This window comes from Apodemus sylvaticus, chromosome 4, assembly GCF_947179515.1.
Source record: "Apodemus sylvaticus chromosome 4, mApoSyl1.1, whole genome shotgun sequence".
NCBI lineage: Eukaryota > Metazoa > Chordata > Mammalia > Rodentia > Muridae > Apodemus > Apodemus sylvaticus.
The window spans coordinates 136837074-136860696 of NC_067475.1; the positions used below are offsets into that span (position 1 = coordinate 136837074).

At 46.6% G+C, this 23623-nt stretch overlaps 1 protein-coding gene across 1 annotated transcript in view; it reads right to left on the reverse strand.

Annotated features, from left to right (window-relative positions):
• Usp13 (ubiquitin specific peptidase 13) overlaps window positions 1–23623 on the reverse strand; it is a 109242-nt gene that overhangs the window by 68764 nt on the left and 16855 nt on the right. Inside the window, exons 2-4 of the mRNA XM_052180648.1 lie at window positions 19827–19952; window positions 10922–10982; window positions 3899–4020 (exon numbers count right to left, since the gene is read on the reverse strand). Of these exons, the coding sequence (XP_052036608.1) occupies window positions 3899–4020; window positions 10922–10982; window positions 19827–19952 (309 nt within the window). The remainder of the gene's footprint in view (window positions 1–3898; window positions 4021–10921; window positions 10983–19826; window positions 19953–23623) is intronic.

A 23623-nucleotide genomic window follows, 5' to 3' on the forward strand; every position in this document is an offset into this window, starting at 1 on the left:
GGTTGTGCGATGGAGGACAGCCTGGGCCAGTATAGCAGGACCCTGTCTCAGAACAGAGCAGAACCAAAGGCCATTTCACAATATAATCACTATACCACTGAACCCCCAGCCCTGAGTCCATCTTTTTATATATCAAAATGAAAGAGAACATCAAGAAATCTTGCTGGAAGCCTGCTAAATGCCATCATTACTAAAATTATGTTACTTAACCTTAATTACCAGTGAGAAGGCTGAAGCGTCAAACTCTGTTCCTTCCTCACTGCTATACCGTAGCTTACAGTCTTCTGTGCTCCTGATGTTTTGACACCTGTGCTGGACATCTGAATGCTGCACATTCCCAACAAGAGTCTTTCTTCCCGGGAGATGCCTCATTGTAGGCCTGGAGTCAGGCGGGCTAGGGGTCTACAGTGGCAATCGGCAAAGTCTGAGCAGTCTGCTCCGCTTGGAGCTGAAACAAGCACAAGTCTGCTGTAGCTCCCCCGGGAAAGGCCCAGATTCCAGGCTCAGGGAGCCCAGCTGTGAGCCTCTCCACCCAAAGGCGCTCTGCCTCGCTGGTAGAACTCTTAGGGTAAGACAAAGGGAAGTGTTCGGTGCCGCCACACCCAAGGTGTGAAGGAAGAATCATCCCTGGAAGATTCTGTTTACACCAGGCATTTTCTTCTTATTTAAAAGTTCAGAAGAGAATCCTCACACACGGAAAACATAGCAGATGGGTAGAAGGGGAGTGAGCTATCAGGAATCCTTGATAGAGCTAAAACTTGTAGCGAGCATCAGAGAGACAAAGTCAGGTTTCCTTTGAACCTGCTCAGCCCACCTTCAGAGGTCATTGTTTTCTGTTTTAAAGCATCTCTTAAAAAGAAATCCTATACAAGTGTTCACTTTAAAGTATCCTCAAATACTATTATTAAAAATCATGATGTATCTTGCTAGATTTGGATTTCCAGGGCATTTCTTCATCTGTTATGCTCTGGATAAAGGGATGTTTTAACGGTAGTGTATGCGGATAGCACCTAGTTCTTTGAGCTTTGGTATGGTTTGGTTTGGTTTGGTTTGGTTTGTTTGGTTTGGTTTGGTTTGGTTTGGTTTGGTGTTTGTTTTGGTTTTTGTTTGAGGCAGGCTCACTGTGCCTGGTTTGAGGCCTTTTCTTAATACTTACTTTTCTCACATCAAACATGTGAATGAATAAAAATTTCTCACGACATCTATTCGCAAGGTGTTTCTTTACTTCCTTTCCCATGGCAAAACCAGATCTGTATTGAACTAGAGGATTAAGAATTCTCAGCACTGGGGCTGGAGAGATGGTTCAGCAGTTAAGAGCACTGGCTGCTCTTTCGAAGGACGCCAATCCAATTCCCAGCACCCATAAGGCAGCTCAGAACCGTCTGTAACTCCAGCTCCAGGGACTCCAGACACCCTCACACATACATGCAGGTAAAATGCCAATGCACATAAAATAAAGGAGCTCTCAACACTGGAGACACAAGCATCAGTACCCTTCAGGTTAAGGGCTGGCTGGCATAAGACCGTTTTATCCACTAACGCGTTTTATTCCTGGTAACAGCCACATGAGTCAACTGGGGAAATCTGAGAAAAGCAACAGCAATTTATTTCCACAAGTCTCACTGAGCACCTCATCTGGAAAAGGATGCTTCTCACTAAGTAAGTAGGAGAGCTGTAGTGCACAGACGCACAACGCTCTTACTTCCATGGTCGTAAATTTAGCTATGATAAATAAGAAGACAGGGTACTTTAGAAACCTGGTTCCCCTGAACATGCAAACTCTGAACACGAACATCTCCTTTGAGCAGAAGCGACAGAGCAGATGGTTCTCACTGGTCAGGTCTGTCAGAAGGTTCAGGGACCCACAGGCCTGGCTTTGATTCTGATGGAGTTTGAAAAGGGTGGAAAATAAGCGGGCATGTCTAAACTCAACCCACTTTGACCCCACTGCCTTCTGAGAGCCAGCAATAGGAAATGCACGATGGAGAAGAAAGGGGAGAGAGGATCGGAGGTTACATGGGAGTCAGGGGAAAGCAGGAACCCCGAGACCTCTCAGAGGACCCAGAATCGAGCACAACAGGCAGTTTCCCACCTGCCACCAACCCAGCACCAGTTCCTGCAGGAAAGGCGAGTCCTTGAAACTGACTCTGAAAAGATCAGAGGACTGGGAGTAAGAGCGGGAGCGCTCACTAAGGAAAATATAAACAAGCCATCTAGGTTCTCAGCAAAGCCCGGGTAAGATGCAAGCAGCTGCTTCTATTATATTATTACTATTATTATTATTATTACTATTATTTTAAAAATTGAAAACTAAGCAGTTTAATGAATAATAAAATACAGAAAAAAATCTATAGACATTTAACAATTTTACTAAAACAACACATCTCCTGTTTAGCTGCTCTTATGTTTTGCCAAGAACTTTTTTTAAAAATATTTTATTAGTCATTTTATTTATTTCCATTTCAAATGTTATCCCCATGCCCAGTTTCCCCTCCACAAGCCCCCTATCCTCTCCTCCCTCCCCCTGCCTCTCTGAGGGTGCTCCCCCGCCTGCCCACCCACTGCCTCCGCAGCCTAGCATTCCCCTATCCTGGATCATAAAGCCTCCACAGGACCAAGGAGCTCCCCTCCCAGTGATGCCAGACAAGGCCATCCTCTGCTACATATCCAGCTGGGGCCACGGGTACCCCTTGTGTACTCTTCGGTTGATGGTTTAGTTCCTGGGAGCTTTTGGGGGTAGGGGGTCTGGTTGGTTGATATTGTTGTTCTTCCTATGGGTTTGCAAAACCCTTCGGCTCCTACAGTCCTTCCCCTAACTTCCCCATTGGGGACCTTGCGCTCAGTCTGATGTTTGGTTGTGTACATCCACCTCTGTATTGGTCAGGATCTGGCAAAGCCTCTCAGGAGACAGCTGTATCAGGCTCCTGTCAGCAAGCACTTCTTGGCAACCACAATAGTGTCTGTGTTTGGTGACTTTATATGGGATGGATCCCCAGGTGGGGCAGCCTCTGGACGGTCTTTCCTTCAGTCTCTCTGCTTCACTCTTTGTTCCTGTGTTTCCTTTAGACAGGAGCAATTCTGGGTTAAAATACTTGGAGACGGGTGGGTAGCCCCCTCCCTCAGCTGGGTTGGGGAGCTATGCCTAAGCTCTTGATATGCTCTTGACTGGTTCTCCACCCCCTTTGTGGGGTATTTCAGCTACTGTCATCCCCATGGGGTCCTGGGAGGCTCATGCTTCCTTGACGTCTGGGACTTTCTCTTTGCTACCCCCAGTTCCCCATCCCCCATTGCTAGACACCGCTTCTTTTTATAATCGCACCTCTGCTGTCCCAGCAGACAAACTCTTCCAGGTTCTCATACAGAATCTTACATAGGAGGACAGCATGATAATCTGACAAACATACTGTCATCCCTCCAACCAAAATGCAGTCCTCCCTAGCTATGCGAGCACCTGTAAGGTACAGGCGTTGGCAGTTCCAGCAACAGATTGGCCAAGACATAGGAGCCAGCCCAGCCAGAGCAGACTCATGGCCAATGAAAGACAAAGAGAGTCAAGCCAGCCTCTCTAAGAGATCGCAGAGGAGACAGATATTCCTGTTCACACTTTGTTTTTATTTAGTTGATTTGGTTTGGTCTGGCTTTTGAGACCGGACTCTTTATGGGGCCTACGGTGGCCCTGAACCCACTATTTAGCCCAGGCTAGCCTCAATCTCATGATCCTCCTGCCTGAGCATCCTTAGTGCTGAGATCGCAAGCATGTGCCACCACACCCAGCTTTTTGTTCCACTGTATCCTGTTCTTCCTCTGGACTGGCCTTCCCCACTGACACACAGACACACAGACACACAGACACACACACACACACACCAACCATGCAGTCACATGCACACTCACTGACCAGGGCTGGCAACTCTTCAATGTTAGGAAGGGCTATTTCATAGTGGTCTGGGAATATAACAAGTTTGGCTTCGTCTTCGTATTCGTAATCGTCACTATTTAAATCGTCATCCATATCTAGATCTGAGGAGAGAATAAAAACAAAGAAAGGAAGTAAGAAAAAGGCGGCCCATGCCAAGGAGCCCTCACAGGGAATCCACAGGGTTAAAACACCAGGGACAGGATCCAACCCTGACAGGACCGGCCGTCCTCCTACCCCACAAACGGGCCCTGCCATCTTCCCTGAGAGGTGCAGGCTTGTTTATAAGTAACTGAGTCACATCATGGCATTTCACGGGGTGGACATACCTGCTGCAAACTGAATTCATGGTTTAAAGGAAGAGATGTTTGTGCTATGATCTTAGGGCCATAATCTCACCAGATCAAAGGAAACAGGGGTGTGTGTGTGTGTGTGTGTGTGTGTGTGTGTGTGTGTAGGTGTGGGTGTGTGTGTGTGGGTGTGGGGGCAAAGGTCAAATCTAGGTATCATTCCCCAGGAGTCCTCATCTTGTATTTTGAGAGAGGGTCACTCACTGGCCTGGAGCTCAGTGATTCCGTGATCTGGCTGGCCACTGAGCCCTAGAGATCTGCCTGTCTCGGCCTTCTCGGTGCAGGGATGACAAGCACGCATCAGCACATCCAGTTTGTGAGCTCTGTGGATCAGTTCAGGTCCCCATGCTTGCATAGCGAGCACTTTACCAACAGCTGCTTCTCCTACCCAAAGCACCTGAGTTTGGGAGTGGGTAAGTCTGGTTTAATGCTTGCTCACACATTTAATACAACTTTAAGCAAGTCACAGACTCTACCCCATGGACTGCCCTCATGTCCAGCAGAGAGAAGATAGCACTCCCCTTACACAGGAAAGAAGTGAGACCCGGTAGAGAAGAGACCAAACACAAGGGAGGCCTCCGATAAACAGAAGCAGTTCCTTAGAAAGCCAGGTTCCTCCCTTACTTCCTCTTTCCTTCTCTCTGCAGTCCCCATCTCTAACAGTAGTTGGAATTCTGTAAGCCAGAGGGAACCCATTGTGTGAGCAGTCCTGTTGTCCTAGGATCTAGAGAATTGTCCATAAATAAGACAGGTCTCTCCAGCCCACCCAGTCAGACACCCTCTGTGCTTGGCTCGTCTATGGTTAACTGATAGCTCAAGGAAAAGTCTGGTCATATAGTATTTCCATGGATGGTGCAGCCTTGCCCTCCTTCACAAGAGGTGCCAGTATCCCAGGTCTTGTTTGTGTGTTTATGTGTTTGGGACTATGGTGACAAAGACAGTGACATGATGTTGCAATCACATACAAAGCCACACAGACACATGGACTCTGGAAAGTTCCTGGGCTACATGTACTGTAGCAGGTACTTGGGAAACAATGATGTAAATTCTATTATCACGTTTAACAAAATGCTGATCTACTTCCATGGGCAACTAGTCCTTTCACGCTCAAAAGCACGACCACTTTTAGTTTAAGAAAAAAATACAGCAAAAATATAAGCCAAACATTATAAAAGACTCTAAAATCCTAAGAATCAGTAAGACCAAAATAAAGATCCCGGTGCTACGAAGGGCTAAGGAGAAAGGGCAGTTTCGAAGAAGAGTCTAGTAGTTCAAGAAATGATTCAAGAAACTTACAAGGAATAATTCAAACAAAAAAGACATTTAGGTGTGTCATAAAAAATTGAGAGTCTACCATCTATAACAAAAGTTACAACTAAATGTTCAAATGAGAAAGATGATCAGTTCAATACCACAGCAGAAACATAGAAAGGTTTACTCTGTAACAATGGAAATAAATACCAAGGGACCCTCAAGGCAAAGGCAGCTTTGTATTAATCCCATGCACAAAAACTGGAAAGGAAGGGAGGAAACTTGGGGAGGGGAAGTTTCAAGTGAATTGTTCCACACCGTGTTCCTTTATGATTAACATATCATGCATGTGATGGTGGAAGGAGCAGAGTATAAATCTCACGCTTTTGTCAATGGACTCCATACATATCAGATACTACCTATTTCTTTTCTATAGAAAATATATCACTTAATGCTTCCTCGAATATTACCTGGCCTGAATAAATAAAGTGAAGAAAAAAGCCTGCACTGGCCTTTATTAAGAGTGTAACTCTGGGTGAGTTACCCACTGGACAGTTGAAGAGATTCTAATGAATGAGGTCAACAGGAGGAACCTGGAGTCGGATCCGGGATGCTCTCGAGTCTAGAGCCACTGTAGGTGACTACCAACACTGATATCTTCCTCAGGGTCTTCTCTAAATTCCTAACGAATGTTACACGGAGCCTACAGACACACACACACACACACACACACATCAGGGCTGGTCCGGCTCTGAAGCAAGGCTGAGATGAGTTTCAGAAGGACTATGCCATGCAGGGCTCTTCTACGAAGTCATCTGAGTGTGGAGAAGAGGGGATTTCATAAGCTTCTGTGCAGCTCAGAGAAAGGGAACAAGTCTTACCTCCTCCAGCATCCCTGGTCCCACGTATTAGTGTCCTGGAGTCTCTCTGACAGACAGCCATGTTCTGTGCAGTATATGCTGTCCGAGAGGCATCAGGACACCAATACTATACTGTGCTCAACAAGCAAAAACATCAAAGAGGTATTACTATTATATAAGTAACCAACCATACCTGATAAAATTAGAGGTCTACTCCACAGGAGGGAATTCAAGCCTAGTCCCTATAAACTTATATATATATAAGTATGTGTGTGCATATGTATGTGTATATATGTATATACACATATATATGTGTGTGCATATGTATATATATATATGTGTGTGTGTACACATACACATGTGTGTTGCATATGTATATATGTGTGCGTGTATACATACACATACATATATGTATGTGCATATGTATATATATGTGTGTGTGTGTGTTATATATATATGTATACGTACACACACACACACACATATGGGAGATCATAGGCCATACAGGGGAACTGAACATTATGACACAGATTCAAGCTGCCTCCTAAATACTTATGTTTACACCAATAGAAAAATGCAACTCTCAGCCTTAATCAAGGAAGCTCCCCTTTCCAGTGAACGGTGGTGATGCAGAGACTCGTGGCTTCACAGGGTAATGAAAATGAGTGACTGAGGATGGCTCAGCCCTATGCAAAGCATTTAAACCATATTCACCAAGCCTCGGAAAAACTGCAGAAGCAGGAGGACAGAGAGGAGAGCTACGGCCTACCATTCCCTGGTCATGCCAAGCCATCTCGATGGCACACTCACAGCAGCCGAGGAGGCTTGCACTGGGTGTGCACTAGAATGGTACCATCCAGCGGTCCTGTGAGTTTCAGAGCTCTCTGGACCTCTGAGGAAGCACAGATCATCACAGCTTGTGTCAAAGGCTGCACTGAAACACAGCGGGGGCTGGGGTCTCAGGGGACAGCAACAAGGCCTCAGAGGCTGCCTTCTCAGTCATTTTTCAAACCATTACTTGACAATGACCTTTGCAAACAAAATAATTGCTAGAAAAATAAAAGCTCGAGAATATTTCAACGCCAAGGTGGAAAGCAAAGAAATTAGCTAACTCCTTCACGCAACCAAAGAAAATGTGGATCGTGATGACGATGGTGGTGGTGATGGTGATGATGGTGGTGGTGGTGGTGGTGGTGGTGGTGGTGGTAGTGGTGGTGGTGATTATCATTAGTATCATTATACCTATTATTTAAAAAGCTGAACACAGTGGCATATACCAGTAATCCTAACACTTGAGTGTTGGAGCCAGTAGAATTACAAGTTCCTGGTCAACCTCTACTCTAGTGAGTTTGAGGGCACACTGTCTTCAAAACCTGAAACAACAGTAACAGCAAGGTCAAATGATTTAATGATTTCCACCTCTACAAAGACCTGACTGATGTCATCTGACTGGCAAAAGGTCACATTCCAGATGACAGTGGCAGGTGCTGGGACACCAACCATGCAAGCACGGGAATGCACTTGACCCTTTCTGCCCCAGAGCTCCCTCCAGGCTATTTTACCTAGCTTGGCTGTTTGCCCAATTGGATGGTGAGGGTTGAGGTTCAGGGTTAGCTGGGCAGTGGGGAAGGTTGCCAGGGAAGAAAAGCTACTCCAGGTGATGCTTCTCAAGGGAACAACAGGCTAGGGAGCAGGGAAGAAGACACAGCGTGGACAGCACATGGTACTGAGGACCAAGCCTCAGTACTGAGGCAAACCTAGCTCCAAGGCTGCATCAATGGCTTCACTTCTCAAATAGTTCATCTGTCTTTGTGTGTTTGTCTGTGTGTGCACATGCGCGCACACATGTTTGTGCATGCCAGCTGAAGGCCAGAGGTGGGCATCAAGTGTCTTTCTTGATTACTCTCAACCTTATTGTTTTTTTGAGGCAGGGTTTCTCACAAAACCTGGATATTGTTAGTCCAACTAGGCTGGCTGGACATGGTGTTCCCTGTCCCCAGTGCTGAAGTTGTAGATGTGCCACCACACCTGACATATATGTGGTTATAATTGCCAAGGATCCCAATTCAGGCTCTCACGAGTGTACGGCAGGCCACAGTACCAACTGAACCCTCGGCCCGTCCCTCAGCCTCTTTTTGTTACAATACACATCTGACAGAGAAAAGCTAATTGGGCGTGGTGATACACACAGTAATCCAGGCTACTTAAGAGGCTGAAATAGAAAGATCACTTAAACCAAGGAATTCCAGACCAGCCTGGGTAGCACAACATGACCTCGGCTCAAACAAACAAAAGATTCTAACATGGATAAACCAAGAGAAAAACCAGAATAAGAAACAACTTAGCCTAAGAAAAGAGCTACTGTTAGTAATCTCTTAGACACTGCCAGTATTTCATATATGAACATGTATGTGCATGACACACACAAATGTGCCTGCATCCACATATTATATATGCATACATGTCTATACACAAGTATAGACATGCATGCATATATACACTTAGGCACATGTAGACAATAATGTATGTGGTTGTTTTTATTAAAATGAAGTCACCCTATGCAAACAGAACTGAAATGTCCTTCAAATAATAACTATAACCATTCAGAGACATACACACGCTCGGTCAGATAATATCAATTATTTTTAATAATGAGAAAAACCACAGCAGAAGCTTAACACAGAATCTGAGGCTAGATGTGCAATTTAGAAGCCTGTAGTCCTTTGCATAAGCAAGACGAGCTTCTTAATGAGGAAGATCAGGCAACACTAGCGGTCATTGTCACAGGCAAGATCTGCTGATGGGTGCTAAAACTAGCAGGCCAATCCAGCAGGAAACACCTTTGGGATGTTCCTGATTATACATTTATACATGTTAGTTTGTAGTTGTATGTACGTGTTTGTGTGTGTGTGTGTGTGTGTGTGTGTGTGTGTAGATCAATGTCAGGTAGTTTCTTCAACTGGCTCTCCACCTTGTTTTTTGAAGCAGGCTCTCTCACTGGCCAGGAACTCCCCAAGTAGTCTAGGCTAGCTGCCTGCGAGCCCCGGGGATCAACTATCTCTGCCTTGAGCCGTGGATTACAAGCATGTATTACCATGCCCAGCTCTTAGCACGGGCGCCCAGCATCTGAGTCCAGGTCCTCCTGTTTGTGGATCATGTTGCTGACTGAGCCATCTCCTCAGAAGACACCACTTCGACATCTCCAGCATGAGGCCATATCAGCAGTATCACATACACGTCTCAGCACCAGCAACTCAGGGGGGTGAGTCTCACAGAGCAGGACTCATTGTGTCTATGCTGGTCTTCCTAAAACTCATGACTTCAGTTCCTCATGAAAAACACCAAATAAAATGCATTCTACAAAATAAATGAGGAGTACCCTTCAAAGTATCACAGTCTAAGGCAGTGGTCCTCAACTTTGCGTTAGGACCATTTGGGGAGTTCACATAACATATGTGAACCTATCCAGTATGTACATTATGATTCGCAACAGTAGGAAAATTGCAGTAATAAAGGAGCAGCAAATAATTTTATGGTTGGGAGTCACCACAAGCGTGAGGAACTATATTAAAGAGCCATAGCATTAGGAAAGTTGAGAACCACTGATAAGGGGTGGAGAATGCCTTGGGGAAGAGAACTTGTTCTTGCTTAGGACCTGGGTTCAATTTCCAGCACCCACAACCATCCACAGCTCTCCCTGCACGGGTTCTGACACCTTCTCCACTGCAACACAGTGCTCAGACCTACATGCAAGCAAAACCTTCATGCACAGAAGATACATCTTTAAAAGAGTTTAAGCTGAGGAGCTCAGAGATTGGCAAGGATCAGTAAATATGACAGGCAAATGCAATTCAGTGTTCTTGGCTGTCTCTTGAGGCCAAAAAGAGGTATTATTGAAAATACTGGTTTGATCCTAATAAGATCCATTGTTTGTCTAAGTTTTAAACGAAAAGAAGACTCACTCTCCCTTGGAGGCAATAAAGAAGGAGAGGAAAAGGGCTCCGGGGGCTTGGCCAGTATGAAGACTTGCATTTGGTCCCCAGAACCCACACTTAAAAACAAAGCCAGGTGCAGGCATATTCCTGTAACCCCTGCGCTAGAAAGGCAGAGGCAGGAGGATTCCCTGGAGCTTGCTAGCCAGCCGGTCTAAGTGAATTGCTAAGCTCCAGGCTCAGTGAGAGTCCCTGTCCATAAAATAAGGAGGGTGGATGACGGAGAAAGACACCTGACGTGGACCACTGGACTAGGGGTGGGGTGGGGGATGGGACACAGAGACAGTAAGAGACAGAAGAGGACACAGAAGCAGGGACAGCGACAGGAGAAACACAGAAAGAGAGTGCCAAGAAACAGAGTTAATATCCGCCAAGGATTGTAACGCCTCTCTAGCTGCCGTAACTGCTTTAAAGCCCTGAGTCCAATTCCACACTCAAAGCACGGCTAGGAAAATAAAAGGGGGAGGCAGTGTATAGATTGAGATACCTCATCGAGACAAGAAGACAGGGAAAGATAGAGTGTAGCATGCACGCTATTGCTAATTATCTTACCTAAAAATATTTTGGAATTTCTCCTTTTTGGTAAAGCTCCACCAGAGGCCCCTCCTACCTTCTGAAAAGAAAAAGAACAGATCGTTAAAATACAGCCCATGTGATACAGTCCAACGACAGAGGGCGTGGCCTAGAGGCTCCCCAGAATGAAAGGACAAGAGGAAACATTCCTCTGGACCAGAAATGTTGGGAGAAACCGAAACTGGGCCTCGATCCTTGCACACAGCATGTGTTGGGTTGTTTTTTCTTTGTTTGTTTTCCATTGACTTACAAAGCAATCCCTCTTGGAAAAGAAGTACAAACCAGAGAAGGAGATGAAGCTCATTCTTGAACTTCGCCAGTCCGTGCTCCCTCCTGGGGGAGCTGGAGTCCATTATGAGGGGCAGACTTGGGAAAGGAAATTGTGCTGAGCCACCTGTTCCCTTACCCACAAGGGGATTCTCAGTCCTTGACCCTGGGTATGCTCAACAGTAACTGTTCAAAGAGTTATTGACTACTGATATATAGTCACTGATATTCTGATCATCTGAAAATGTCGACTGATCCATCTAAATGTTTTTGGAGAGCCACCAAAGAGCTTGTTACCATGCCAAGTGTCATATGTTCCCCACCGTTGGTGGCAGTCCTCAGCAGCCTCCATCAAATGGTGGGACAGTAGCAGTTGAATATGATTATATAGTTTTTTTCATTCAGCCTATTTTCATATCACACATCTTCTTGGCCATTAGAGAAGAACATGGATTCATTGTAAGCAGGGTCCACCACAGGACCTTTTCCCACAGCCACACAAGTCAAGGCCACACTGCGCACTCAGTATTTCTTTCTTACTTGCTTGACCTGGGAGTCCTCAGTCTACTTTCCCACATTTTATTATTTGATGCTGAAAGCCAACTCCTCTTAGTTATTCTCAAACTGTTTTAATAGCTCTACTGTGGGTTTACAGTTGTCCTCATAAAAACCTCAAAGTTACAGGACACTTAGCTCAAAGATATGTCTCTCCAACCTCTAACGCCAACTGTCCATCACCTTAGAATTCCTCCCCTCCATGACAAACACTGTACACTCTCTTCTCTACAGACATCTGTGGTCTTCGTCCATCTCTGCTTCTGTATGATGGAAGAGGAAAGTGAGAAAGAGGACCTGCATGGAGACTGGCTGGAATGTGTGTCATTCCCTGATGGTAGCTTCAAACCGTAGGCTCAGGTTAGAATACACCCTGTGGGGGGAAAAGAAGAGGACTTGCCACTAAAGACCATTGCCCTCACTCCTATGGCAGGGCCCAAGCACTCGTTTCTTAGCAAATGTGGCCAGACTGAACAAACACAAGGTTCTTCTCCTAAAGAACTCCCCAACACAGAGGGAAACCAAGTGCAGGCAGAAAGCACAATGGGTTATGGGAAGTACTAAGAGAAATCCAAGAGATGGAACAATTAATGGAGGAAATGATTGCTTTATCTGGAGGTAGAGGTAAGTGGGACTGATCACGTAAGAAGAGCATTGAACCTCAAATATAGAACATACTTAGTAATAGGATGGGTCGATAGATGGATGGATGAATGATGGATGGGATGGATGGATGGGTGGATGGACTAATGGATGGATGGATGGATAGATGGATGGATGCATGCATGCATGGATGGATGCATGGATTAAAGGATGAATTAATAGATGGATGGATGGATGCATGGATGGATGCATGGATGCATGGATGGATGGACAGACTGACTGACAGACAGACGGATGGACAGATGGATGAATTAATGGGTGGATGGATGGATGAATAGATAGATGAACTGATCGATGGATGGATGGATGGATGGATGGATGGATGATGGATGGACTGACTGACTGACAGACAGATGGACAGACAGATGGATGGATGGATGGATGGATGGATGGATGGATGGATGGATGGATGGATGAATAGATGGATGAATTGATCGATGGATGGATGGATGGATGGATGGATGGATGGATGGATGAATTAATAGATGGATGGATGGATTAAAGGATGAATTAATGGATGGATGAATGGATGGATGGATGGATGGATGGATGGATGGATGGATGGATGGATGGATGGACAGATGGATGAGTTAATGGATGGGAGGAGGGAAGGAAGGAGGATGAGAAGAATGGATAGGTGGGTAGGTGGTAGTAGGTAGGATGAATGGGTGAATGGATTTGCTGTTTGTTTGTTGTTGCTTGTTTATGAGACAGGGTTTTTCTGTGTGTGGTCCTGGATGTCTTGGCGGAACTCTCTAGACCAGGCTGGCCTCAAGCTCAGAGAGCTCTGCCTGCCTCTGTCTCCTGAGTGCTGGGATTAAAGGCATGCACCACCTACCTCCAGGCTTATAAATGGATATGTTTAACTGCAGAGAATATGACAGGTGAAAGAGAAATGAAGACATAAGTAGATTAAACATGCACACATGCAGAGAACACCCATACAGAGGCACTAAGTCATGGTGCATTCCAGGAAGGAGAAATAGCTATGTGGAGAACACAAACTTGGTGCAGTAAGAAAGGGTTGAAAAGGTGTCCCGACTGTGAGCCAAAACATAAAGCTCTGTGTTTAAAGAAAGGAAGATTAATCAGCAAGCTACAGGACATGTCTTCCACAGGAACACGGGGCACTAAGCAATGGCAGCTGGGCTGGTGGAGACTGGATGGACTTCAGAGCTGTGTGGGAAGCTCAGGTAACAAGACCTGGTTACCAGGAGGATCTACAAGAAAATCAACCCCCTCCCCACCCCCAAAGAAAAGCGTCTCGCTCTCTGGAAGGGCAGGGGGTACCTGTGTGGCCTGCCATGTTGAACCTGAGGAGCTTCCGAGACGCCAAAAAGAAAACCAGAGGTCAGATTTGGATGGCCCAATCCAGTTCTGAGAAGTGGTTTATTTGGAAGCTTCCACTTAGAACAGCCAAACAAGGACATGGAGAACCCAGGAAAATGAGCACGCTCAGAGAAAGACGGCAGGCTGGTCATACGGCAGGCTGGTCAGACGGCATCCTAGGAAAGGCAGGTAACAGACGACTCACCAAAGCAAGGGCCTGAGCTTAAAAGAAGCCAAGAATGAATGATGTCAGAGAAAGGATAACAAGAGGCAGCCTCGATCTTCAAACTCCGAGAACGTAAAGTAACCTCAGAACGTAACCTCAGACCTAAAACATATCCAGTGGGCGTGGCAACCAAGCTCTCACTGACAAGCCTGACACTTCCAGGGATCCGCAGCATTACTCAGCCAGAGGCAGCGCGAGGTCCTGAGCCCTGAAAGGAGACGCAGCCATGACTGGGAGGAAAATGCATTAAAGAGGCTTCAGTCAAAGATCGCAGTCCACCTACAACAGGATGGAAAGAAAGGGGCCCTTGTGTGGACTGTTCCGCTTGAAGGCCAGAAGAAAGAAGCCAGACCCAGACAAAGCAAAGTGGACTTAGCGGAGTTCCCCAAAGCAGGGGCAATTGGGACCATGAAGACATATGTAGCTTTCTGTCAGGGTGAGGGAGAAAGAGATGAAAACCAGGGGCAGGCAGCTTTCAGAACGTGTGAAATACTTCCCCCGAGTGACTAACGCAGTCACAGGTCCCTGCAAACGACATTGAGTCTGAGGCTAAACACAGTGACCGGGCACTACCGGAGGCAAGAGGCTGGCACTCAGCGGCCACCCAGAGAGGGACGGGAGAGCCCAGAGCACTCGAAGGGCCTAACGGAAGGCTGAGACCAGGACGCTGGCCCTGCGTGGAGTATTAGACACTCCGTCCCTTCCTCCCCTCAAAGGCTCCTGTATTGTAAGCTTGGCCCTTTGCATTGTATTGGGCAATGGTGATGACTTTAAAACTGAGGCAAATTGGACTCTCTGGGTATATCCTCAGAAGGAACTGTGGAACCCCCATCTCTCTGACGTTCTGTTTCATAATGTGACTTCCACACACGCAGACTCTGCCATCCACGAGCCCTCCATGGGGTCTCACCAGAACCTGAACAAAGCTTGCTGGATTTCCAGACCCCAAACTAAAAGGTAAATAAATCTCTTTCTTTATAAAGCTGGCCTGTCTCTTTACACTAATGCAAAGTGGTCCTGGGTCATCCCAAACCCCAGAGTAGTGGGAGAGTCTGCATAGGGAAGTGTCAACGCATCAGCTGGATAACATCTGGAGCACTGTTAAGAGGTGAGGGTCAGTTGAGGAGACTGCTGTGGATAGTGTTTTAGGCTCTGAGTCATAAGAGGCAAGCTGAGCTAGTGACAGGCCTCGAGGCCTGGAGCCCAGAGAACCGCAGATCAAAATAGGAACACACAGGCAGAAGGGCAAACCCAGGTGGGGTTGTCGCCAGAGACGGAATGGGCGAGGTAAAGGCGCAGAAGCATAATCACACAAACGAGGTCACCGGCAGTCCACAACCACCTCTGTGACCCTAGGCAAGTAAAGCGTCTCAGCCTCCATTTCAACTTCATCCCTTTACAGTAAGACGTGAAGTGACCAGAACTTTATAAGAATCCCAGATCCCAGCAGAACAACACACCATCGGGACAAAATTGAATGATCAAGGCTTATCTTTGAGTCTGTGGTTTCTTGGAATACCAGGTCGGGCAACATGGGAGATGAAGTAACATTCAAATCAGAATAGACCATTGAGAAGACCCAAGGTGTTTTGTAAATGATTAGAACTCTGTAAGATGGATACTTGAAAACTAATATCAATAATCAAATAAATCTACAATAAAATGAAAAAGTGGTAACAAAAGCAAGGGCCGGAGATGACTGTGCGGGCAAAGCACTGCCGCAGCCTCATGGCCTGAGCCTAATCCAGAGACACATGGTAGAAGGAGAAAACTCACTTGCGAAAGTTGTCCTCTGACCTGTGTGTGCTCACACTCACATACACACACACACACACACACACACCCCTGGGGTAGTTTGATTGAGAATTGTCACCACAGGCTCATATATTTGAATGTTTGGTCCTGTGGAGCTGTTTTGGACAGGGCTGGGAAGTGTGAGCTTGTTAGAGGAGATGTGTCACTGTCCCTGGGGATGGGCTGCCCAGTCTCAGTCTCTCTTAGTCCCCCTCTCAGGCTCCCTCAGTCGTCCCTCTCCCTCTCCCTCTCCCTCTTCTGCCTCTTCTCTCTCCCTCTCCCTCTCCCTCTCCTTCCCCTTTCTCCTTACCTTCCCCCTCCCCCTCTCCCTCCTCTTCTCTCTCCCTCTCCCTCTCTCTCCCCCTCCATCTCCCCCTTCCTCTCCCTCTTACCCTCCCCCCCTCTACCTCTGACTTCTGCTTGTGGATGGGGTTAAGCTCTATCCACAGCAGTGGAACAGTTAACTACAGAAAAGTAACGAAGATGACTCTCATTGATAAACATAGCTTTCTACCTGACTATAAATACAAAAGAAAATATTCCATCATCACAGAATGAACTGCTAAATATTTTTATGTCAGTTCTCAACCATTAGACTAGCAAAGACTGAAAGTCTGGCCACAGAATGGTGAGGGTGTGGACAAACAGACATTCCTCACCACTTAGACAGGAAGACCCACTGGCACTAACACACTGGGGAGAATTAGACTTCTCTTGACAAACCTGAACATTGGCGCCCACAAGTCAGTGGGATCACGAGGGTAAGCGTCTCACAGAAACCTTTGTACAAGGGCGTCTGTAGAAAACGCATTAAGATGTTCATGGCTGCATTGTTTGGCATAGCAATGAACAGAAGCCATCTAGATGTTCAGTAACAGAGCAGAAGGAACTTAGACATAAACCTCGGAGAGAATACAAAACATCTCCTAAGGAATATGAAGTGAATACATCCACATGCATCTTAGTGTGACTAGATTCCAGAACAACACTGAGTGTTGTGGTGGGTGGGGCACTCTGTGGAGTCACAGGTGAGAGAGAGCGACGGTGTGCATCCGTATCTTTAAAATGCACGGTCACACTACATACTACATACCACATGCTCTCCATACGTGCAGACAGAATGATGTGCATGAGAATAACAGTGAGGATGGGGGTGCTCGCTCTGGGGGTTATGAAGGGCTTCAGAGGGACCTGGGGATGTGGCTTCACTGACATAGTGCTTGCCCAGCACGCACTAAGCCCTGAGGTCAATCCGCAGAACACACCAAGAACTTAGGATGAGTTAACCAAAACTAACACATAGAAATCCACCAGCCAGGCTGGAGAGGTGGCTCAGCGGTTAAGTGCATCGACTGCTCTTCCGAAGCCCCTGAGTTCAAATCCCAGCAACTACACGGTGGCTCACAAGCATCTGTAATGAGAGCTGATGCCCTCTTCTGGAGTGTCTGAGGACAGCTAGTGTACTCACATATAATAAGTAAATAAATCTTAAAAAAAAAAAAAGAAAAGAAAAAAGAAATCCACTAGTCAGTAAGCCAACTTCAAAATATAATGTTAAAAGAGTTCAAACAGAATTACTGTGCAGGGGAGGACAATGCCACTCCTAGAAATAGGTTATTAAATGCAGGGTTGAGGGCCCCGGAAGGTCTTCAAACAGCACAGGCTATTGTGGTTGCCCTTGGTCACCCGCCATAACCGAGTGGGAAGACCCTATTGCTGAATACACCATGCATCTGACTGCAGGACACAGAGAAATCAGACAGACCAAGGATCATCCTCTCCACTGTCTACATTTCATGGTTTCTAGGTAAGCTTCTGAGAGAAGCTTGGTCTTATTGAATGCTAGACCCTGCATGAGGGAACATCAGCCTGGCAGGCATGATATTCCTACTGGCACAATGGTGGCATAACTGCTACAGGGTAACTAACTGATTTCTGGTTGGATTTGAGCCCTACTCTGCAGGACAAAGATCCACGCTTGACCATAAGCATGGTCAAAAGACCGTGTGGCTGGGTAGGTCATAGGCCTACCTATGTACATAGAGTCCATCTAGGTAGAGTCTGCCATTATAATTTTACTAAATGGCCATGCTGCCATCGCTTTCTAAATATTTATGTTGATTTATAGCCCTAGACTTCTCTTAATCTTAGCCAGAGACACTTCTCTCTGTGTGGCCAGTCAATCAACGCTGAGATCCGTGACCAGTCCAAGTTCTCAGAATAAGAGACCAGAGGCTCAGTCCTAAGTGGGGCATCTTTATCAACCCATCACCAACAAGGCAGAGTGGACATCATGGAAGAAGAGAAAGGACACAGCAGCTCTCTGGCATCACGTGGCTCTTGCCCTCGTCACTGTCACAGCAGCAGTGGTTACTGGCACAAGACTTCCACAAGGTCCCAACACACGTGAAGTATGTGCTCTCCAGGCCCCGTCACTTACTGAGAAGCCACCAGCACTTGACAGCTGCTGGAGAGGAAGAGGTGTTCTTTCTTTAAATGTGTGGCTACCGGTAGGCCTTCCATGCTCCAGAGGATGGTCACACGCCTGTGCACTTATGAGCAGCTCCAATCAGACTCAGTGGGTTATCAAGAGATAGAACATGGATCATTGACAGGGACATATTGGGGGGCAACTTAGGGACATAAGTGGGGGGAAGAAAGGGGGTGGCTGTGATCATGTTTTATTGAATACATGTATAAAGTCTCAAGAATAAAGAAAAATTATCAGGTATGGGGAAAGCGTGGAAATCAATTGGGGAGGGGGCATCTCTGGGACTAACTGGAGATGTGGGATGGAGGAGGCTCCCAGGAGTCTATGAGGTTGACCCCAACTGAAACTCCTAGCAGTGGGGTATAAGGAAATTGAAGTAGTCACCTCTTGTAGTCAGGCAGGACTTCAAGTGGAGAGAGGGGGACATCCACCCACCCACAAAAACTTCTGTTCCAAATCTGTCCCTGTCTACAGGATGCACAGGGATAGAGATGGAGCAGAGACTGAGGGAATGAGCGACCAATGGATGTCCCAACTTAAAGCCCATCCCATGGGAGACAGCCAACTGCTGACAGAATTCATGATGCTCTGCTCTGCTTGCAGACAGGAGCCTAGAGTAACTGTGTGCTGAGAGGCTCCACCCAGCAGCAGCTAGAAGCAGATGCAGGGACCCACGAGGAAGCATCAGGCAGAGCTCAGGGAGTCCTGTGGAAGGGTGAGGGGTAGGAGAGGGGTCAAGGACACCTCAAGAAGACCAGAGTCAACTAACCCGGGCCCGTGGGGGCTCACAGAGACTGAACCACCAGCCAAAGAGCATGCAGTGTCTTGACCTTGGCCCCCTACACATTTGTAGCAGATGTGCAGCTTGGTCTTCATGTGGGTCTCCTAACAATTGGAGCAGGGGCTGTCTCTGAGTCTGCCTGCCATTGGATCCCCTTCCCCTTGCCTAACTCCCTGGTGGGGCCTCAGTGGGAGAAAATACACTTAGTTCTGCTGGGACTTGATGTCCCAGGATGGGGGAGGGGGGCTGGGAGGGGGTAGGGTGGGGTGGGGGTGGGGTGGGAGGGGGGTCCTAAGGGGGACTTCCCCTTCTCTGGGAAGGGGAAGGCACAATGAGGAAGGGATTTGTGAAGGTGGGACTGGGAGGGGAAGGAGGAGGTGCTTTGATCAGGATGTACAATGAATGAATTAATTAATTAATTTTTTAAAGGTCCAAGTTGTCTTTTTCTAAAAATTACAAATTTTTACAGAAACAATGGGATATGAACTTTCAAGACAGTCACTTCTCTCACCTAAGGAAAACACTGGGATACAGTAGTTTTGTACTTTTTTGTATTTTTAAACTTAAGATTGCTTTTTCCAATCAATCAACCACATGGCCTCATAATTCCAACTGGTGGCCTAGAAGAAGAAAAATGAAACCAGCTGAGGTAAGGACAGGGGTGGGAAGGAACCTCCGAGTGTCTACACACTGCTGCGGTTTCCGGTCGTCAAAGAGCATGAGGAGTTCTGAGAGTGAGGTAAACTCCCTCGGAGCCTTCTCCAAACACCCAGCTCACCTCTCGCGTGTGCCTCTTCAGATGCATGTACACGCTCTGTCCGGTTTTTCGAAAATGTCTTTCAACGTGTTCCCTTCCAAAGGCCAGAAATGTATTCATGCATACATAGAGTCCACCTTCAGAGTTCTAGAAGGAAGAGACAGGGTACAAAGTTACCAAGGACCCTGGCCAAGTCATCGAGAGAAGACGACTGGAAGAAGTACATGATAAGGGTTCCAGTGACTCTCACAGGCATCTGCCGGAACCACGGATGGCTCCACTGTCACCCCGCAGAGCGCCGAGCTTATTGAGTGCAGGCTACGTTCACCCCAGATGAGATACTACAGGCCCTCGAAACACGTGTCAGGAGCTACGAATTGCTGCATGTCATGAAGTGCATCTCAGTTTTCAGTTTGAGCTCATGTGGGTTTCCAGGAGAATTCTCTGACCATGGGCTACAGCAGTCTATAGGCCATGGACTAGGTGGGATAAAACAAGAAGGAGGAGGAGGACGAGGAGGAGGAGGAGGAGGAGGAAGAGCAGGAGGAGGAGGAGCAGGAGGAGGAGCAGTAGGAGGAGGAGCAGGAGGAGGAGCAGGAGGAGGAGGAGCAGGAGGAGGAGGAGAAGCAGGAGGAGGAGGAGCAAGAGGAGGAGGAGCAGGAGGAGGAGGAGCAAGAGGAGGAGGAGCAGGAGGAGGAGGAGCAGGAGGAGGAGCAGGAGGAGGAGGAGCAGGAGGAGGAGGAGCAGGAGGAGGAGGAGCAGGAGGAGGAGGAGCAGGAGGAGGAGCAGGAGGAGGCAGCCTGTAGCACTGTCATTCTCCGTTTCCTGAACACAGTGAAGTGAGCAACTTTGTTCTGCCTCACACAGCCCTACCACAACATTCTGCCTCACCAGAGACCACAACAATGGAGCAGGCTGACTATGGACTGAGACCTCTGACATCATGAGCCGGAATAAATCCTTCCTCGTAGGCATAATGTTATTGTGCACTGTGTAGACATTATCCTTGTAGTATTTAAATACTGATTTCTCTGCTCCCACATCTGATTGCAATCCAGACATGGCGTTGTGATGATTATTCTAAGAATCTCCTGCCTGAATGCTGTGTAAACATTGCTCCCCATTGGTTCTCCAACTTGTCAATAAAGGCTGATCAGCCAAAAGCTGAGCAGAGGAGAGACTAGGACTGGATTTCCAGCCCCGGCCAGGGGATGGGGAGAGAAAGAGGAGGAAGAAGAGGAGGAGGAGGAAGAGGGGGAGGGGAAGAGGAGGAGAAGAGGGAGGAGGGGGAAGAAGGGGAGGAGAGGGAGGAGAAGGAGGAAGAGGAGGGGGAGCAGAAGGGGGAGGAAGAGGAGAAGAATTCACCACAAAGAAGGGATCCAAGCGACACCATGAGAAAACATCTGGAGCAGAGAGAGCCAGACCTATATATACTAAAGTGCAGGGTTCTCGGGGATCTTGGCTGGGAGGTAGCCAGATGAGCTGAGAGGATTAGAATAGATTAATAACTGCTCGGTTATTGTGCCATAAACTTGATTAAATAAATCTAATAGTCTATGTGTCACTTATTTGGAAGCTAGCCAGGATAAACAAGAAACAACTGCTTTTAAAATTCCTTTAACACTTCCTCCTCCATTAACCCTTTCCTCGTGTTCGTCACAGAGACAGAAAGACTAACAGACATGCCTGGCATGCAGTCCACGAACATAGGTAATAACTGCTCCTATCAACCACTTTGAGTTTATTGGTATTTCCATTTCATTGTTTAAAACAGTAATCATAAGTCATTTTCCCAAGTATATACAGCCTGGAGTTTTCAGAGTTAGATTCCAATCTGTTTCTCTTTCTATCTCGCCTGCCATATTTCAAAGCACATGACGTTATTTCATTAAAATGAAGTCAAGATTGATGCTCACCCGCCAGGAGCTTGATTTTCTGTCTCTATTTTATATCTCTTTCTCTCACTTTGCCTGATGATAATACTTAATCTATAAAATCACTCAGACTTTCTTCAAAGGAAGGGGATCCTGAACAGGCCTGCTAGTCTCACTCCTCAGAAAGAAAATGAAAGAAGGAAGGAAAGAATTAAAGAAGGAAAGGAGGGAGGGAAGGAAGGAAGGAGGGAGGGTTGCAGCAGGTACACAGACATGCACACAGTAAAACACCCATACATGTAAAACAATAAAGGAACAAAAGAAAAGAAAAAACAAACCTGAGCCTACACCTGTCCTTAAACTAACCTCAGCTGCAGCGAGGTGGGGCAGAAGGGCTGTGAGTTTGAAGCCACTGTGGGCTATAGAGTGAGAGCATAGGAGGGTAGGGGGGGGACAGAGGGAGGGAAGGAGGGAGGGAGAGATGAAGAGAAGGAAAAAAGAACAACCCTTGAATGAAAACATTCTCTTGATCAATACATTAAAGGTGTCTTCAAATGATTGTCTTTTAAATAAACATGTTCTCTAGCATGCACTCAATAGTAGATACCCATAGATATATGGATATATGCATATAATATCTATAATGGTCTTTGATTTATTAAATCAAGCACCATATATTGTGACCAGGAAAAAAAAGCAGCTCCATTTAATTTCAAGAAAATGTGAATTCAGTTGAGGAACCTGAACCTTAAGTATGGAGTGGAGGTGGGGGAGGCATGGAACTCGGAACAGAGGTCATGAACTAGCCAGCTCTGCGTCTTGATGGGGTGCCCAAGAGGTCTTGGGTTCCACATTTTGTGGAAATAAGGTGTGATAGCTATTCTTGGTTCTCAGCTTGACTGTATCTGGAATTAACTACAATCCAGAAATAGAGGGCTCACCTGTGAGAGACTTTCTGCTTGGTGTGAAGTGGGTAAATCCACTTGTAGTCCAGACCTTTGAGGTTGGAAGACACACCTTTGCTCTGGGCCATACCTTCCGCTAGAAGCCTATATAAGGACACAGAAAGGAAGTCTTGCCCTCTTCCTACTTGCCCTCGACCTGCTGCTACACCCACTCCTTCATTGGTGGAACCTACTTCTTCAGGATTCCAGCAGACACAGAAGACCAGCTGAGGCACACAGCCTTGTGGGACTGCGCAGCTACTAGATTCTTGGGGTTTCCATTCAAAGCTAGCAACAGGATTAGTTGGACTGCATCCTGTAGGTCAAAGTCATTCCAATAAATCCCATAGATAGACAGACGGATGAATGGACAGATGGATAGACAGACAGACGGGTGGGTGGATGGATAGTCAGGTGAACTAACAGATAGATGGATGGACAGACAGACAGATATCAGACAGAAAGACAAACTGAGATTTATTCCATGAGTTTTACTCCCACCTCAAGAGACTGCCTAACTAGAAAGGAGAAAAAAAAAAAGCACACCAAAAATGTTCCTGTGCCAAAAACATTACACAAATGTTGGTTATCTGCTGTTATGAGACAATTATCCTACTAGTGTAGTTACTTTATAATTAGAGGCCAAGCAGGTCTGACAGCCATGCATACCAGGGCCAAGGAATATTCATCAGTCAGAGAGGAAAACATAGGCAAACAGCGAGAACAGAGAAATTAGCAAATGGAAGAAGGAAAATGCTATACAATAACGGTTTCCCAAAGAAGAATACACAGCTGCTCTACCATGCAGATTCCAAAGTCACAGGCAGGCTAATCCTTGGATAACCTATCAAAGCCATCTAACTTTTTTTTTGTTTTGTTCTTATTGTTTGTTTTATTTTCTAGAACATTCGATGCATTAGAAATTTAATGCACACTGGGCGGTGGTAGCGCACGCCTTTAGTCCAAGCACTCTGGGAGGCAGAGGCAGGCAGATTTCTGA